The sequence below is a fragment of the Chenopodium quinoa genome, unplaced genomic scaffold, assembly GCF_001683475.1.
Source record: "Chenopodium quinoa cultivar QQ74 unplaced genomic scaffold, ASM168347v1, whole genome shotgun sequence".
Classification (NCBI taxonomy): domain Eukaryota; kingdom Viridiplantae; phylum Streptophyta; class Magnoliopsida; order Caryophyllales; family Amaranthaceae; genus Chenopodium; species Chenopodium quinoa.
In genome coordinates this window covers 4,344,886-4,365,390 of record NW_018745003.1, presented here as the reverse complement: position 1 = coordinate 4,365,390, position 20,505 = coordinate 4,344,886, and the positions used below count along the sequence as shown (strand labels likewise).

The 20,505-nt window shown below is 30.6% G+C and overlaps 2 protein-coding genes and 1 pseudogene across 2 annotated transcripts; all 3 read left to right on the top strand.

Moving 5' to 3' along the window:
• Positions 1-1,145: 1,145 nt before the first annotated feature.
• Positions 1,146-6,010, top strand: LOC110708002 (probable glycosyltransferase At5g20260). The gene is made up of 4 exons (XM_021886098.1): positions 1,146-1,854; positions 1,963-2,180; positions 4,793-5,153; positions 5,351-6,010. Exons 1-4 carry the CDS (start codon positions 1,636-1,638, stop codon positions 6,008-6,010), a joined length of 1,458 nt encoding a protein of 485 aa, XP_021741790.1. The 5' UTR covers positions 1,146-1,635.
• A 2,158-nt stretch (positions 6,011-8,168) lies between these two features.
• Positions 8,169-14,099, top strand: LOC110708001 (probable glycosyltransferase At5g20260). The gene is made up of 4 exons (XM_021886097.1): positions 8,169-8,461; positions 8,686-8,855; positions 12,352-12,712; positions 13,404-14,099. The coding sequence occupies exons 1-4, from the start codon at positions 8,246-8,248 to the stop codon at positions 14,070-14,072; spliced, it is 1,416 nt and encodes a 471-aa protein (XP_021741789.1). The 5' UTR covers positions 8,169-8,245; the 3' UTR covers positions 14,073-14,099.
• Positions 14,100-17,998: 3,899 nt separating this feature from the next.
• LOC110708154 lies at positions 17,999-19,651 on the top strand (annotated as a pseudogene).
• The last annotated feature ends 854 nt before the right edge of the window (positions 19,652-20,505 follow it).

The following is a 20,505-nucleotide window of genomic DNA, read 5'->3' as shown; positions in this document are numbered from 1 at the left end:
GGCCTTGCAACACTAATACAAATCCAACATCGATTTATTGTATGTCCGTGTCACTGTGGTGTGTAATCTTTATCTTTTTGGTGGCTCGATTGATAACTAGTTTGAGAACGGTTGAGATACAATTATAATTACGATGAGATTATATCCAATCCGTAATTTTAAAAATATGGATATTTAAAAAATGAGCTAAGATATATGAACAATTTCTGTAAAATGATTTATTAACGTTGATTTGTAAGATAATACAAAACTTTTAGGTACATTCAGTCTACGTTAATGTTATTATACATCGGATTGATTTCTAAGGCATTAGGATTGATTTCTACAATGTAAAGATAGTAATTTTATATGTAAAATATAGGTCACTTTTATTTTGTATCAAGGTAATTGTTGATAATTTCAGTATGCATGTACGTTATGTAAGTGTGCAAGTCTTTTTTTCTTAAAAAAAAAAAAAGAAAAAGAAAAAGAAAGCACAAGTCTTATTATTATTATTATTATTATTATTATTATTATTATTTATTTATTTATTTTTTGGGTGAAGAAGTACCATCAAAATAGCTTTGATTTTATGGAATAACATAGCTATTTCAATCTACTAGCTATATCACTATATGCTTAATTGAGAACTAAACTATTGGGTTATAGCTTATTATTGCTTATAAGTCGACCATACCTCTAAGTCGTAGCCATGAATTGAGGTATGTATCTCTTAACTTTAATTTAATGCATCCAAAAGTAGTAGACAATTATTAAGTAAGAGAATAATATAGTTCCTAAGGGTAGGAAAATGTGATATGATCCTCAATTTTGGGTATCATTCACTTATAATATCAGCCAAAATTCATAATTTTCTTGAAACTTTTAAAATATCATAGGTCGTCAATCAGTATAAGTTTATGCCTAGTTTCGTAAAATTCAGATAGCTAACATTACTAAAAGAAGAACGGAAAAATAAAAAATAAAAAATACTTCAATGTGTAGCATTTCTTTAAACCGATCGAGTATAAGCTAGCCTTAGCTTACATCAAGTTCCGTATCGAAATTAAGATAGCCAATAGTCAAAAAGTTTAGGTTGTTCGATTCCCTCATTCTATATGAGATAATGAAAATTTACGTGTAATAAATATGTACCAGGAGAAATTTTTTATCTACACCTTTTTTCTTACATGTAATCTCATGTTTCTTAGAAACAAGAGTATAATAGTATATACACTAATAAATATGAACACTAAAAAACCCGAAGGAATACTTTTATAGTACGCCATGTCTCCATGCACATATTCTAATACTTCATATAATCTTTGATCATATGCCCCTAAGTCCCTAAACTTTGACTTTTCCATATTATAATCAACTAATTAAGTTGCGTAAGTGTAACAATTTAATACAAGCATATAATAATACTAGTATGTCCACTTGTATTTTGTATATGTTGAAATTTTAAATCTTTTTATTCACTCCATAATACGAAGTATATAAGACCACAACCTAGTGAAAGGATTGAAGCAGAGATATATAAATACTGCTACTTAAAAAAAAAAAATTAAATAAAAAAGAAGGAGAGAGAGAGAAGAGATTATGAAAGAGAGGTAAAATTAATTAGAAGCACCTAAAACACTAAAAACTTCTTCCATGGCTAACACACCCACAAAATTTTTGCTAATTCTTCCTTCTTTTCTTATTCTAACCTTGTTTTACTTGTTTTTCTTTCACCAAAACAAGTTTAATTTAAATATCAATCTTTTTTCTAATCTTTTTCCACCTTCTTCTAATAATAATCCTCCCATTAACATTATTAATAATCATACACACCATTCTCATAATAACATCTCAATTTTTTCCATGCTGGTTGTAAGTTCATTATATACTGATTATCTTGCTTTAATTTGTTTTTGCTCCTTATTTTTTCTATTGTCTTGGTAAATTTTTTCTTAATTAACTTTCTTTGTGCGTGTATAGAAGAAAGAGGTACAAGAGAAGAAAAATAACAACAACAATAACACCAACACCACCAACAACAACGACGACCATCGTAGTTTGGAGAAGATTGAGGATGGATTGGCTCGAGCTCGTGCCGCGATCCAGGAAGCATCCCGGAGTCAGAGTTATACATCAGAAGAAGAACAGACTTTCATTCCAAGAGGTCCCGTTTACCGGAATCCATATGCTTTCCATCAGTAAGCCTTTAAAAACTAATTACTCATTTCTTTTTCTTTTTTTTCCCCTTCAAACTTGAAGTAATATACTCATATAATTCACTTTAAATTAATTTATTCTGTTTGGAAGTTATGGAGTAATTTATTTTTACGTTGATAATATAACTTGTTCATGTTGATGATATGCCAAATTATTAAAGTCAAACAAATATACATAGTACATTAGTACTACTACTTACCTAGTACGAGTATAATTTTCTTAAATGTGTTGTTCGTTCATATGAATAGTCTACTATATCGATGAGGATTTGCGTGTAATAAGTCGACTAATAATTAAATTGTTACATCTAGTGAATAGGTTAGTTAATCAAACACAAGAATTTCAACAACTTTTAAGACGTGTTAGATATCTGTGTATGTATGTATTGTTGGAGTAAAGAGAGTAAAAGTCATGTTTCTTAGTTGGTTTGTGGCTTTTCTAGAGCTTGATCAGTTTACTCCACAAGTAGGTTGTGGCCTACTACGTTTGCGCACAGGTGGATTGTGGAGTAGACTTTATCATGTCTAGATTCATTGAAGAACATGTCTAATGGCTTTCTCCTCTTTCTTTGTAACCTCTTGGTAACTCCCTTCATTATGTGGTTGTTTATGGACTATGGTGATCAATCTTCATCTTTATTCAGATTAATTCACTTGTTGGAGAGGTTATACTTGCCTTTTTATCTTCCTTACATAGTTTATATATTGCTTGGAATCCTTCTAAAAATACTACAACACACATTATACATATATATCAGAAAGAGCTAAACACATTCTTCTTCTTCGGGCATAAGTTTATATGGCTCCACCTCTCACTCAAAAGTGTCTTTGAGTGAGAGTGGTATGTAACCTTAGGGAACGTACAGGTGATACAATGTGCACCCCAGTTGCGTCGATGAAAATTTTACATCGAGATTTATACATAGTTCCATGAATGCAATGGTATGGTTAGGAAAAACCTTAGAAAGATGGGAAACAACATTTCATACATTGTCTACGTATAACTTGGACTTCTGTCTTTAGCTCTTTGCCTGTTGCTTGTAAAAAATAAAAATAAAATAAAATAAATAAATAAAACAACTTGGACTTCTGTCTTTCTTTCTTGACGGAAAAATTGAATATCAATAAGCTAGAAATAAAACTCAGGGGAATAATCGAATAATATTAATGAATTCCAATTGGTTGACTAGAGATTTTTTATCATGTATTTTTAATTCATTCATTGTGCTTTTCCATAATCTTAGACTTGGAGGAATTAATTTATTAATGGGAAGGTCTTCATGTTAAAGCAAAGAAGGAAAATAAATCACAATGCTAATAAATGCATGCACATATAACATATAGTAGCATGTGCATACCCTAGTTGATTTTAAGAAATGACAAACAACAGGCAAAGTGCTGAAGTTTTGGAATTTTTTTTATGGAAACATGAATTAATGTATTGATTATAGGTGATCCTTATAATATACAGTGCGTAATAAGCTAACAAACAAACAAATTCAGATATAAAAATTTTGTTCTCCGTATACTAATATAATCTCTAAAATTTCGCTCTGCCTCTTGCATGTATAGGAAATGCACAATAAACTACAATATAAGTTTTACTTGCAACACTTTCATTATACTACAATTTACTTCTCGTACGAGCTATACTTTTGGAATGAAATACCAATTTACTCTTGCAAGACTTAGGCTTTATATATAGAAGTTAATTATATGGATATCATAATTTTCATCAGGCTTATACCATGGGTTATATGCAGTAATATAAAAAATCTATAAACTAATGTGATATTAAACTATTGATAATCAATATTTATATCTATTAAAAAACATTTTGTGTTAAAAAAATCTCTTTAACTGGTTGTGAAGCTAATAATAATTATTAAGAAGAAAAAATTCAATACAAAATTCGAAAATGCTCAATACCTTAAACTATACTGTAAACAAGCTTCCTTTTTGAATTGAGAGATCCAAGAAAAATGAAAACAAATTAAAGGTGGATAATATAAAACCTTATATTATACGATGATTACACGATTATCGCTACATATAATTTTACACTCGTTGAATTTGACGGTATAACACTAAGCTAGTACTTAGAATGAAGTAGCAATTTCACATGGTCGTACATTACATTTGAAATGGCACAGGATCCTATAATCGGAATTAATGATGGTTTAAAGTATGATATATGGTGGAGTAATTTGGAAGAGAAGTTGTATGAATTTTAGGGTAAAATATGTTATATGTTGTACATCTTGAGTACACATGCACTTGTATGCTGCATGCATATCATTCTATGCGCAAGCTCGTATGGGTTAAGTTATCAATCATTAATTTGGCATGAGCGATGATGACTCGTGCATACCTCGGCAATTTGTAAGGACTTTTATCATACTCAGCCTAGTTCGGCAAAAATAGTTATTAATCGTGGGAGTAATTGTAACATTTATTTGGTAAAATAATTGATAGAGATTGTTATCAAAATAGTTGTTACATGACGTAATTGTTATACGTACGTATGATATTATTATACGTACATAGATTTACTATATTTAACTAATTGTTAGCTCAATTGATAATATAAGCAGGAGTCATATAGAGATGGTAAAAAGATTCAAGATATGGACCTACAAAGAAGGGGAGCCACCCTTGGTGCACCTAGGACCAATGAGCTATATCTACGGCATAGAAGGGCATTTCATTCAAGAAATGGAAGATGGAATGAGCTTAATCAACAAGTTTATGGCTAGTAACCCTAACGAGGCGCATGTCTTCTTTCTCCCCTTTAGTATAGTTAACATAAGGACAGCATTTTACAAGCCCCACGACTTCGATCGTGGACCGCTCAATAGAGTGACATTGGACTATGTTAATGTGGTTGCCGAGAAGTATTCTTATTGGAATAGAAGTCATGGAGCAGATCATTTCATGCTCTCGTGCCATGACTGGGTGAGTCGTCGTAACTTAATACTCACTTTGTTCAGAATTAACTATCACGATAAATAGTGTAATTTAATCCAGCTACCTTATGAATTTATATATACACGTGACAAAATCATATAAATTCAAACAAAAGTGATATTATCTTGAGGTTTGTTTTTCATATAATCTCCTAGCTAAAGTAATTATGTTTGTATATATTTCAGGCACCGGATATTTCATTTGGCAACCCAAAATTATTGCAAAATCTTATAAGAGCACTTTGTAATGCTAATACATCAGAGGGATTCCAACCCGTGAGAGACGTACCAATCCCCGAGATAAATGTTCCGGCTAGGCAATTAAACCAACCAAGCTTGGGTTTGCACACAAGTAAGCGTCGAATCTTTGCATTTTTCGCGGGTGCTAATCATGGCCATGTTAGAAAATTCTTATTCGAGCAATGGGAGAAAGACGACGAAATCCAACTCCATGAACACCTTCCTAAGCATCTAAATTACTTCCAAATGTTAGGAAAAAGCAAGTTTTGCTTATGCCCTAGTGGTTACGAAGTAGCAAGTTCACGTATAGTTGAAGCTATACGTACAGATTGCGTACCCGTAGTCATTAAGGATAATTATTCCTTCCCTTTCAGTGATGTTCTTGATTGGAGTCGATTTTCGATTCATGTTCCGGTGTCGAAAATCCCTGAGATTAAGACGATGTTAAAAGGAATTTCTCCAAAAGAGTATGAGAAATTAGTACAAGGAGTTAAGAGTGTAAAGTGGCACTTTACTATAAATAGACCTGCTAAACCATTTGATTTAATTCATATGGTGTTGCATTCTGTATGGTTACGAAGGCTTAATATAAGATTGCCTAATTGATTTTATTGTCGAAAACCTCACATACATATAATATGGTAGAAATATAATACGGACTACACTTTTTTCATGCATGATTGAACATTTGCACATATTATTGCTTACACAAGTTTGCAATTGACATTAGTACAATCTACTTGACTCGTATTTGTTATTTTTGAAATAATGGTCGTCTCTCTTATATAATTATCACATGCAGAGTATTCATAAAATTTAGAATTAGTTTTCAACCAACGCAAATTCTTTTGGTGCATTTTGTCTTTAGTTCTTTACTCATGCACATCAATATTGTGATGAGAAAGTTCTTAATTAGGAAATCATTTATCATAAAACTATGTCCCTACCAAGTACGTTTAACTATGAAATGTCTTAGCATGTACTCGTATGTGATATAATGATCATTGTCCTGTTTATCATTAGTGTAGGTTTAGCTATTGATACAAGCTACAATTATACACATGTGGGCAATAATACATCTACTAATCACCCAAGACACTAATTAAGCCCAAATATATACTTATACTAAATCCTAATTACATCATAATAATAATATAATCCCCAAATAATAAATGCATGATTTCTAAATGAAAGATGTATAGAGAATTGGAGAAGAATTGTTGTATTTTCATTAAAGACAAACCAAACTTATATACAATAACAACCCTAAGTAATACGGTTACAATAAAAGCAATAGAAGATACACAGGATACAGCCTAACATTAAAGAGAGAATTAAGGGAAGATAATTGAGAATATCATTTACATGTAAATTACTAGAATCAAGGGGAGTATTAAGGGGAATATTGAGTATAATGTGCAAGTATCATCAGTGATTAAATCAAGGATCAAATCAAAGATTGACCTTGACTTGATTATTCCTTATTAAGATGCATCTTGTTGCTACCTCATCTTTCTTTCACTCACTCAGTCACTATACCAACAAAGGTTCAAATGTTGTTTTCAGTGAAGTACCAAATTCCAAAGAATTATAATAATAATGTTGCAATAAGTGCATAATTTAAGAAACAATATGGTTTCACAATAATGTTGCAATAAGTGCATAATTTAAGAAACAATATGGTTTCACGTCACACTAATTAGCTTCTTAAGAAAGAAGTCATAGGTGTAGCTTTCCATTTGTTTGCTCCAATAATCAGACACGCATGATTATAAATTTATAATGGTCATTTCTTTGATGACTAAGGATTTTGACCATAAATTATTTAATTTGATTATTTTTGAAAACTTATATCAAAATCTATTTATCTATATAGGTTGTATCTTATTAAATACTTAATCAAAGTATGAATGATAAACTTTCCACTTAATCTACACAATTCAACCACTAGATTAGTGATAGTTGGAAGATGTTAGAAGTGGACATAATGGTTGACAAATAATGGTGAAGTGAATGAAGTGCATTCATCTAATTATGATATAAATATTGTTCATTGACCTAGAATATTTGTGATGTTATTAATTTTAAGAGTATTATATATGTGTAATTGCAAAAAAAAAAAAAAAAGTTTGTCATCATATATATTTCAATAACATTTTTATTTTTGAAAAGTGTTGCGGTTAAATCGAAGGAAAAGGCCATGATCCACATCAACATCTTAATCCTTCACACAATCACACCTAGTATTTTCAACTTTGTATCCCTTACTTCTATACAACTCAATAGTTATTACAAAGTACTTGTATTATTTACCCTCATGCAAATCTCATTATTATTATTTGTATTAGTATCTCAGCTTTTCAATCTATGAATTTCTCAACCAGTTCAACCGACCCAAGGCTTGTACTTGTACTTGACTTGTTGACTAAATAAAATATAAACAACTATAAAATGTAATATAATCATAATTAAACTTATAATGGAGCACTTTGAAGCAATATAATCATGACGTATTAAACTTGTTTCAAGCTCATGCTTAGACTAACACTTGGTGAAGTGGCGTGTACTCCGGATGAGGGACCTGCTGACAAGTTGAATATTTGGGCCGGACTAATTGGTTAATTGATAATAAACGCCGGCCCAATGATTGCGCAACCAATTACAAAGGTCAATGCCAAACTAGAAGAGGACCCCACAAAACTATAGTATAAAATCAATTAAATGACCTTATAGTTTTATTAATTACATTTCATAATAAAAAAAATATTGTTGTAAAGTATTTATACACAACAAAAGAAATTATTCCTTGAGAACAGATTAGTGCATGGTTTGTGTGAGTCCATGGCTAACACAACCACAAAATTCTTACTACTAATTCCTACTTTTCTTCTAATAATCTTCTTCTACTCATCTAATTACTTCAACCAAAATCACTTCAACTCTAATCCAACGTCTAACAAGAAGCTTTCGAATCCGCCATCAAATCTACCCGTAAACATTAGTAATGAACCTAATGATCACGTTCCTCACAACATCTCATTTTCTACCGTACTAGAAGTAAGTTTCTACTATCGCTACATAGTACATACCTCTTCATTTTATTTTTTTTTGTGAAAATGACTAAGTTTGTGTATTTTTCAAATAAGGTTGCATACAACTGATCTTAAATGTATTATCTTTAATTTTTTATACATGTCGATGATTTGTTATTTATTTTAAACCCTTAAGAAAAAAAAAAAAAAAAGTTTGCCTTTTAATTTTTGAAATGAGGAATTGAACAGAAGAAGGAGAAGAAGAAGAAAAGTAGTTTGGAGAAGATTGAGGAAGGGTTGGCTCGGGCTCGGGCAGCAATCCGAGAAGCTGCCCGGAGTCGGAATTATACGTTAAAGGAAGAAGTAACAACTTTCATACCAAGAGGATCAGTTTACAGGAATCAACATGTTTTTCATCAGTTGAGTTTTACTTTTTCTCTATTGTTTTTCCTCATTTTACTCTTCTTTAATTACAAAAATCCAAAAGAAATAAATGTACAATTAATTTGTTGGCACTAGCTGTTTAATTTCTTAGTAAGTTATTATTAGCAACAATTTGCTCTTTGTGTAAACAATCTCTTTTACGTGCGTTTTAGAGCTCTTGTTTAAAGGTATGTGTTTAAATTGGCTTCTTGCATCATGTTGAATATAACTGTAATAATAATATTGTCAAAAAAAAAAAAAAAAAAAAAAAAAAAAAAGGATGATTAGTTTCAAGCTAGCTAAAAGCTTACTTAAAATGTGGGAAAAGGAGTACATCATCTATGATGTGACATTATTTGTTGTATACTATTTTTTTTTGGAGGGATATTTAATTTGTTATATACTTGTATAAGTATAAATGTATAATAGGGTCGAATTGTTTGTTATTAATTTATAGACTTCTAATGTTAAGTGTCAAGAATTCAAGATAAATTCTTTATTAGGATCGATAGGTATGATCATAAAAATATAATTTATAACTATTACTAAAATAACAACCGCTGACATCATCTTTTTTTCCAAATTGTACACGTGTCAGTTTCATCTTCAATTTTTTCCCGTCTAAACTTTTATTTTTTCTCTTCCAATTTATTTATTTATTTATTTTAAAAAGCTAAATATTGATTGCAAAGTACTATTATAGGGTACATTATCTTAATATACATATAGCTAATCTTAAGGAAAGCTAATATTAATCCTTTATATATGTGATTACTCCATCTAATCACAAACTCCCATTATTGTAGACATGAATTGTCTTTTGTTTATACAAGTTTTATTTTAATTTTTGTAGTTTGGTTTATGTTTTGAGTGATAATATGACTTGAAAATATACACAATTATAAATCCTTTTTATTATATTCGTGCATCGCACGGGAGCTAATCTATAACATAATTAATATACTACTTACGTTACTTTTTAGTTATAACAAAGGAATTTTTTAAATCTCACAAAAATACCCTTTTATTGCAACTAAAAAGTAACGGATGTAGCTAGTAGATAATATTTTCCTCAAAAGTAATTAATATATACGTAGTATTAAATCTTATAAGTAATTAATATGGCAGTACAAGATAATACAAGATTGTACAATGTTACTTTCGGACCAAAAGAGGTACATTATTCTAAAAGTGAAAAACTAAGTACAAGATTAAGTAAATGTTACTCCTAGATTATAAAAAGAGCTAAAACCGTAGACTATTCAACTTAGCTCGCCGTGCAAGAGATAAGATGATATTAGCTAGATTTACTGGAACCATATTTTCCCAATAAGTTTTTGTTTCAAGTTGAGTACAAATTTACAATTTTACTTTGAATCCAAAATCATCAAGAGTAAGCTCCATATATATCTTAGCCTTTTCATATATAAGAAGACCATTAGTTACTAACTAAGCCAAATATCGAGCTTTTTCCTAGACAATAAAGAAGAAAATATAAATAAATAATATATAAAAATTATTGCATGATTGTTAACTACTACTACCATTATTGATTTGTTTATGATGAATTACACGGTACCTTAATTAAGATTGAGTTAATTAAATATGTTTAATCGAGACAGATTCTTATATATCTGCAAACTACTAGCTAACATGTTCTATTGGTTTGAATTATTTACGTGTTAGACAAGTGATAGATCATTTTACCAAACTTATGAGTAATAACTTACTAGTGATAGTGATTAGTGAAGTAGTTTATGTATTAATAAATCTATATGTAGTCTATATTAGACTTTATATTCCTTATTCTAGTATTGTTTAATCTTAATTTGAGGGTGTTCAGGAGTATGACGATAGTAATTAGTATAGTGATTATATATATAAGACAATAAGTCAAGCCGTGAGAATAGTTTATTGATTTCAAAAGAGTTTACTAGTATTATACTTTGTATATTTGTATACTTGTATTTCTTGCCAAATTGAACACGACTTAGGGGTTAAGGCTAAATGTTGGTTGATTGACAAGCTAAAGTAGTATCATCTAATTAAAAGTAATTCCTAAAACTACTAACTAAAATAAATAGGGAAGTAGCTTAGGGTCGAATACACAGGAAAACAGCGCTCTTCTATTCCTAATTAATTAAAATAATCTAAATTAGCAAGAAACAAATAAGGTTTGTAAGAATTGATCTATGGGAATAATCAATAATAAAAGGCCTAGGTTCACAGGTTCACCAATAATTAATACTCCAAGATAAAACATAACAATCGACGATTTATATTGCAAACATAACATGATTAACAGGCTCTCACAATTTATTAATCAACATAGATCTAACAGGCTCTTGCAATTTACTAGATCTAAGTTCCTATTGAAAATAGCCTTTAATATCAAATTAACATCTGCTCGATTCATCAATTCAATATTGCTATACTTTTACAATCAAATCACATCTGCTCGATTCATAATCTAATTGTAATGAATTAAAACAATTCAATAAGAAATTATCATGTAATATCAATAATCAATAATAACAAATTATCCCTTCATATTAATCATGGATCCCCAAGAACCCTAGAATTAAACTATTCACACATATTTAAATCTAAACTAATCAAAGCATATAAAGAAGACATGATTGAAATCAAAGCAAAATAAACAAAGCAATTTAAATCAAAGCGACAAATAAGCAATTAAAGAGACGAGAAATAATACTGAATGAAGGAAATATGAAATTGCACTAAAAGGGGAAAACTTGAATTCAACAATAATCCCTCACTAAAATCTCTCTAAAAACTTAAGAATCAAAATTGTAATCTAAAAAACGTAGCTAATAAAAGCTTACAAAAGAGTTTAAATACTAAACCTCAAATTACCAAAAACGACAAGTCTTAAAACACTTAGGAAAAACATGCGCCCGATCGGGTGGCCCGTCTTTTTCTTGGCTGAGTTTCTCTTTTCTTTTTTCTTTGGGCTTCTATAACTCTCGGCCCAATCTTCCTCCTCTTCCTTGGTCCATTAATTAGACCAATTCCACGAATCAAGCCCTTAATCACCGAAATCCTCAGTCTTGAGCTACAAAAGACGGTCATGAATGTGATCATAAGCTCCGATATCTCGTAGTGGCTGGAAAACCATAGAAATCACCAAAAATCGGGAAATTCCTACAAAATAAATGCCAACTCTACAAAACACTCGAAACCACACATTAGTACTAAAATTAGCCCCGAAGAGCTCAAATATGCATAAAAATGATCGTGGAACGGAGGATAAAATAGCATATAAAATATACATATCATCGATCAAAAGAATTTAATAATGATGTTGTATTAGAAATGTCTATTGACTACATACCATTGTACTATTCAATATACGACATTGAAATAGGCATGCTAGACATGCATGAATGTTGATAATACAATCGTTATATTAGTAATTGATAACTATTTTTCTTATGAAGAACAATTAACGAATGAAATAAAAATAAGCAGGAGCCACGTAGAGATGATAAAAAGATTCAAAATATGGACGTATAGAGAAGGGGAACAACCCTTAGAGCACCTTGGACCTTTGAACAACATATATGGCATAGAAGGGCAATTCATCGACGAAATAGAGGGGATGATGAGCTTAAACAAGTTCACGGCTCACCACCCTGATGAGGCACACGTCTTCTTTCTTCCTTTTAGTGTAGCCAACGCGGTGCAATTCCTTTACCGGCCCCTCATCTCCTACAACCGTGGACCTCTACATAGGGTGGCGTTGGACTATGTCAATGTGGTGGCTGAGAAGTATCCTTATTGGAATAGAAGTCATGGAGCAGATCATTTCATGCTCTCTTGCCATGATTGGGTATGTGTGTTTTACATGTTTTGCAGAATTCATTTTTATTAAATTCGTTACTACAGAGAAAATGCAATTTTATAAAGTATGAATTTATGACAGCGTTAAGTCAACATAATTAATTAACACTATATATAGTATATACTTCATCCGTTTCACAAGTATTGCAACAATTATTATTTTAAGAAATTTCACACATATTATAATTAACATTTTCTTATTTGCACGTGTTTTCTCTCTACCTCTCTCTCCTTATCACATAGGTCTCTATCTTTATTCTTCTCTGTCTCTCTCCTCTTATTAATATCCATATCCCATCCCCATGTTGCAATATTTGGGGAACGGAGGAAGTATATATATCGTACATATAATGGCTTTGTTATGCGACCTTAATTATACTTTTTTTTTTTAACAATCAAACACTAGTTGGCTTAAGAGTATAGAAATCTAATGAAAGCAAGTGTTGTATTATTTAAGTTCATTACTACAGAGAAAATGCAATTCTATAAAGTAGGACTTTATAATAATGTTAAGGTCAACATAATTAATTTACACTGTATATATCATATATATATTAGCTTTGTTATGCGACCTTCTATTCTTTTTTTTCGTAACAATCAAACACTAGTTGAATTAATTAAATATTATAACAGAGTATAGAAATCTAATGAAAGCAAGTGTTGTGTACTATGTGGTTTAGGCACCAGGTATCTCAGATGTCAATCCAAAATTGTTTAACAATCTCATAAGAGCACTTTGTAATGCCAATTCTTCAGAAGGATTCCAACCAATGAGAGATATCTCCATCCCAGAAGTTAAAATACCGGCCAGAAAATTAAATCCACCAAGCTTAGGGTTGCGAATAAGTCAACGTAACATCTTTGCATTTTTCGCTGGTGGTACTCACGGCCATGTAAGGAAATACCTATTCGAGCAATGGAAGGATAAGAAGGACGAAGAAATTCGAGTTTTCGAGTACCTTCCCAAAAACCTAAACTACTTCAAAATGTTAGGGCAAAGCAAGTATTGCTTGTGCCCTAGTGGTTATGAAGTGGCAAGTCCAAGGGTAGTTGAAGCTATACATGCAGAATGTATACCAGTGATTATCAAAGATAATTACTCTTTCCCTTTTAATGATGTTCTTGATTGGAGTAAATTTTCAATCCATATTCCAGTGGCTAGAATTCCTATGATTAAGACAATTTTGAAAGGAATTTCCACTAAAAAGTACTTGAAGTTGGTTAAAGGAGTAAGGAGTGTAAAGTGGCACTTTACATTGAATAGGCCTTCTAAGCCATTTGATTTAATTCATATGATGTTACATTCTATATGGTTAAGGAGGCTTGATGTAAGATTACCATATCAATAATATTTTTGAGATTTCTATCAAACATCATTAACGGTATAAAATTTGTATTAATTGTATTATTCATGCAAACTTGATTTTTTTTTTTTAATGGAATTAGAGTTATTGGCAGCAGTATGTACACTGACATCTTAATTCTATTGAGTACAAAATTGTCAATATCCATATCGAAAAGGGTGCAAAATGCAACCTTAGTTTACAAATTGATGAATACACCACTACGATGTAATACCCGATATTTTAAAACTCGATTTATTATACTCTAATTTTAATATTATTAGCTTAATTAAATTTTAATCTCTATTGTAACAAGTACGAATGCTTTTATTTTAATACAAGTATTATTTCAACAACATGTTATTTTCGGAAGCTAATTTTTCAAAGGGATTTTTTTTTTTATAATTTATTTCGGATCAAATGATTTTTTTATGTTCCGTCAAATGATCAAAGGTTTGTATCAAAGCGCGGGGAGCTTGCTTAAGCTGATGGTTGTTTCGAAACTTTGTCTCCCACACAAAACAACCTAAAACCCATCGCGATAACTGATTGAATTAGTAACACTAATAGTTGATTACCAATGATAATTGAAAATTTTGCTATTCACCAAAGAGAAAATAAAAAAAAAATTGTGAATACCAAAGAGAATTTCCCTAAATTATACTAATAGAAATAAATTCTATATAAATCTTTGAACCTAGAAAAATTGGATTAAAAATATCAACCTACATTCTACGTAATAATTAAATTAGATAGGAATTTAGCTCATATATACCTAATAACTTTTTCTGGATTTTTGTGGCTTTGGCCTCGGCTTTCCATTCACTGCTCTCAGTAAAAAAAAAACGTACTCATCTCTCCAGTGCAAAACAATTCATAAAACAATTTATAAAAGATGTATACTGTAGTAATTCCCAAAAGCAAATATGAAAATCGAAAATATTTCAACAAAAAAGCTATCTCCCTTAATTAAAAGGTTTCAAAATCTTGTGTAACTATTTTAAGTAAAATACGAAATAAAAAAGAATACAATTATTATAAATATAATATATAAGATTAGGAATAATATATTGTTATAGTTGTATTATCCAAATACTCCAAAAATAAAAGATTTTTGCTAAAAAGAGAGGGTTATTTTGGAGGGAAAAAACAGCACCAAGAAGTGACACGTGTCATTCATAGTGTTTGTTTTGTATTATGTTATTGATTTACCCCGGTCCTCATCAAACGATCAAAAGCTAGAAGTAAAAAAGGGTCATGAGTACATGTAATTTGGTCAATAATAAAGAATTAGAGCAGTTGTTGATTTTGGCATCATGCAAACTCTTTCTTTTCAGACGCGTTTAAAGGTCTAATATACCGAAAATATTGGAAGGGACTTCAACCTTGGATTCACTGTTACTGCTTCATCCGGTTAAGTGAAACTGAAGAGTTCATAACTTCAGTAAGCCATGCTCTCTATATGCTTTCACATGTCTTTAGGAGCACTCTTTTGCTTCCCCCTCCCCCTTTCTTTTGTGTTTCTGATTGGTGAAGTTAGAATCCCCTTTTACTAAGTGCTGTAAATTACAAGAAGTGTATTTTAACAAATTTGATAAAAAGCTGTGAATGAGGAATTGCGTTGTCATTTTTATTTTTTATTTTTTTCCAGACAAGATATTGTTAGAACTCTGAGAAGTGTTATTTATATTATCAAAGTTATTATCATTTTCCTAAATTATATTCATGTAGTTTTCAACTTTTTTCCCCCATTTTTGTTATGCCTTTTTTTCTGTGTAGATCAGTAAATAGATGAACGAACTAAGCAAATTTAAATTACTTTGCAGGTCGCCGAGGCTAGGTTGAATGCTTAAGACACATGATCCTGTGTTCCACAGGGTTAGAGATGTTGCACCAAACAAGGTGAAATAATTTGCTAATACCATCATTTTATGAGTCAACTTTTCCAGGCACCCTTTCTTTATGGATTTTTCGACTTGTTTCTTCTACAGGCTATGTTTTGCTTAAGCTTCAGACTCCCCGAGGAAGCATGCCTTGATGAAGAAGCTATTGTACCTTGAAATTGGTTCAACATGGTCTTACTTTTTTATGTGTCGTTGGAATTTTTATGTTAACCAAGATAGGTTTAAGAGAGTCGTATCTTTGTTAACCCAGGTTTTTGCATTTTGAAGATCTTTACTAACACTAGTTTAGGAGTTGCTTTTGAAACAAAGAGAGATCGAGAGCAAATATTATTGTTAAATTTTAGCCATAATGTGTTAATTAGATCATTTGACCATATCGAATTTGCATAAATTATTGAAAATTGAAAGAAAGCTAGCAAAACTACTACGAGATACGACGCGAGTATTATATATTGAAAATACTACAGAGTAAGTCGTACTTTGTACAACGTATTTTGTTATGATTATCTATTTATTATATTTCAAAAATTATGGTTATTACTAAGAATAGAAATGTTTATCAATTAATTCTTTTTTGCTATAATATGAACTTGTATCATTTTATATTGAGAATAAATTTTAAAGCAAGAACCAATAGCCAAACTTTCTTTAGGATAATGTTATTGTTTGCAAAAATCCATGTGCAGTAGAATGGGAGACAAGAACTTCTTTAAATATTTCCTTCCAAACTGGAATAGCACCATGGGCCAATACCAATTTCTCTTTACTGAATATTAAAAAGATGGTGGAAAAAAAAAAGGAAAAAAAAAAATTGTACTTTTACGACATAAAGCATACACAAATAACTGTATATGTTTATTTTCTTTACATTTTATTAACTTAAAATGTAAAAAAAAAATTAAAAAATGTGAAAAAAGAGGGAATTTTGCATGGGCATGAGCAACACGTAGACTGAGGCTGGAAAGTTGGGATTTCAGACAATATTTTCGTGGAACTTTTAAGCAAAAGTTGAGTAAAAAATATGCTTACTTCTTGCTGATGCATGTTGAGCTTGAGCTTTTTAGGGTGGCTAATCTTGTCTGGATATACCCTATATTCTTGGGGGCCATTGAAGGATTTGCTTCAAAATTTTCATTTTAAAACAAATCTTAAGCACTATTCATGATAATTTTTAGTGTTAGTTATGTTCTTGATCTTATCCCAATTGACCTTAAAAGAAAGTTTACTATTAGGGAGGTTATGTTACTTCTTATAATTAATTTTAAAGTTATTTTTCGTATTATACTACAGTATTTAAAAGAGAAGAGTACGATTAAATTACAATATTTGAAGCTGGTGTATGTTTGATAAATCAAACAAGATTATAAAAATATGACTCTCATATGAAATTAATTTTCTAACAATATTTTCCAAATAGGTTACAATATGCATCCTTAACGCATTGGATTTTTCATCCATATAGAATATTAAAATATAGAAAGCATGGTATATACATACGAATGTCATTTGCTTTAGATTGAGATCAAAAGTGAAATGATGTCATTTGATACTCATGAAATGTCCATTGCTTTATTTTTATCTTTTAAAATAGCACAATCCCTTTATATTTAGATCTAAAATTGAAAAAAAAAATTATTGATAAATTTATAAGGAATTGTAAATCGATAGATATAATCAATGTTTAAATATATAGTGTCAAGACTCCGTATATCTCTTGACTTACTGAATTGTTAGAGACTTTTTAATTACTACCATTACTACGGAGTAGTAACACACTTTTCAACTAAATTTCTTACATTATTCAATACTCAATTTTGCCATAAAGTACCATGCATGAACAACACAAAACATTAATTTCCCAAATCTAACTCTACTTGTAGTGCTTATCCATCAATTTGACTAAAGAAAGTGAATCTTTTAGTTCTAAACCAATTTCTCCAAGAGGTCATTTTCACTTCATATTGTTGGTAAAGTAATAAATGATAACTGCATAAAAACTGGGAAAAATTGTGAGAGAGGTCCTTTTAAATGGTCGACCTTGTGTGGAAGGTCCTTTTATGAAAAAGGTTGCACTAAAGGTCCTTTTATGAAAAAGGTTGCACTAAAGGTCCTTATATGGAGATTGGGTTGTGGGGATGGTCCTTGACCAAACTCCAGCGTTGACCAAACTCCAGCATAGCACGTGACAACCTAAGTGGCCCTATTTTTTTTTCGAGCCTCCCCACAACCCAATCTCCATATAAGGACCTTTAGTGCCACCTTTTTCATAAAAGAACCTTTCACACAAGGTTGACCACTTAAAATTAAAGGACCTTCCTCGCAATTATTCCTTTTATTTTTACGTTGAATATATAACTTGTTTTGATGATATGCCAAATAATTAAATTTTGACAAATGGATATATATAGAATTATATACGAAGTATGAAGTATGTATGTACCCAAGTATTCCCTCCGTATTTTATTACTTGTCCCACTTTACTTTTCATAAGAGTTATACTTTTGCCATGAAATACCAATTTAATTAACTCTTGCAAGACTTAAGCTAATATATTAAACTAACTTGCTTAATTATATGAATATCATAACTATTAACCCTAGACCAGAAATCTAATGTAAAGTGTTGTATAATATGTGGTTTAGGCACCAGGTATCTCAGATGCCAATCCAAAATTGTTCAACAATCTCATAAGAGCACTTTGTAATGCCAATTCAACCAATGAGAAAGATTACAACCAATGAGAGATGTCTCCATCTCAGAAGTTAAATACCGGCCATAATTAAATCCACCAAGCTTAGGGTTGCGAATTAGTCAGCGTAACATCTTTGCATTTTTTTCTGGTGGTACCCACAGCCATGTAAGAAAATACCTATTTGAGCAATGGAAGGATAAGAAGGACAAAGAAATTCGAGTTTTTGAGTAACTTCCCAAAGTCCTAAACTACTTCAAAATATTAGGGCAAAGCAAGTATTGCTTGTGGATGCCCTAGTGGTTATGAAGTGGCAAGTCTAAGGGTAGTTGAAGCTATACATGCAGAATGTATACCAGTGATTATCAAGACAATTTTGAAAGGAATTTCCAATAAAAAGTACTCCCTCCATTTTATTTTATTTTATTTGCATCACTTTTCTTTTATGAATGATTTTTTTAAATGAATCACTTTTATATTTGGTAACTTTATACTATATTTTATCATTTATTTCTCTTACTTTAAACCCCACTCAAATTATTTTATCATTTCTCTCTCTTCCATAAGCCCTACTTAAATAATAAAAATATATATCCTCTCTCACATACTTTCTTTTTCACGGTCCCCATCTTACTTTTAATACAGTAATTTATTCACTCACTCACACACAATATTATATTACTCTTCTAAAACTTTGTGCATTTCCAAGTGATGCAAATAAAAAAAAAAAAAAAAAAAAAAACGGAGGGAGTATGTATGTGAAGTTGGTTAAAGGAGTAAGGAGTGTAAGATGGCACTTTACATTGAATAGGCCTTCTAAGCCATTTGAATTAATATATATGATGTTACATTCTATATGGTTAAGGAGGCTTGATCTAAGATTACCATATCAATAATATTTTTAAGATTTCTATCAAACATTATTAATTGTATAAAATTTGTATTCATGCAAATTTGTTTTTTTTTTTCCCTATTAATGGAATTAGAATTATTGGCATGACAACGGTATGCATATTGACATCTTAATTCTATTGAGTAGACAATTGTCAGTATCGATGTCGAAAAGGGTGCAAAACGCAACGAACCTCACATTACTAATTGATGAATAAACCATAAGGAACATGCGCTTTGAAAACACTTTTGGGACAAGCAACCATTTAATGCACTATTTTGGTAGATGGGATTATAGATTCCCATCAAATACAAGAAGATAGTATTTTTAATACATTCAAAAAGTTCATCTAAGTTTACTAAGTTCAAGTAATTCAAAAATATTAACTAGTCACAAAAATAGTAACTTTAGTGTGTTAGGTTTACAAGTAATTCTAGAACAAGAACTACTTTAACAATTGTGGGAACAAAACCTAACTATGTATAATTGATAATGAATTATACAAAAATCCAAATACAATTCAATGTATTACAACCAAACACCAAATTACTAAAGAATTACAGAAAATACAATGAAAAACACTAGTTGTGAAAGATAATGTACTTGCCTCTACTCCAAGCTTTAACAATCAACATGAACATGAGAAATCGGTGACCACTTGAGTCTCAATCCTTGATACACTGACTTAGGCGTATGAATACATTCCTAAAGAGTTTAATTTCCCCCACAATGGTGCTTGGGTTTGATCCGGAAATACTCTTTGAGATACAAAAGTCAGCCCAACGTTCTTTGCACTAAGAATCGATGAAAGATGATCTAAACACTAAGAAGGATTAATTGGAAGAGATTTCTCACAAAAGTTTGCAAGAAGTTTGTGAGGAATTGTGAAGTATACTTAGGGAGAGAAGAAGAATAATTTTGTTCATATATCGAATCCAAAAAAAACAAGCCTTT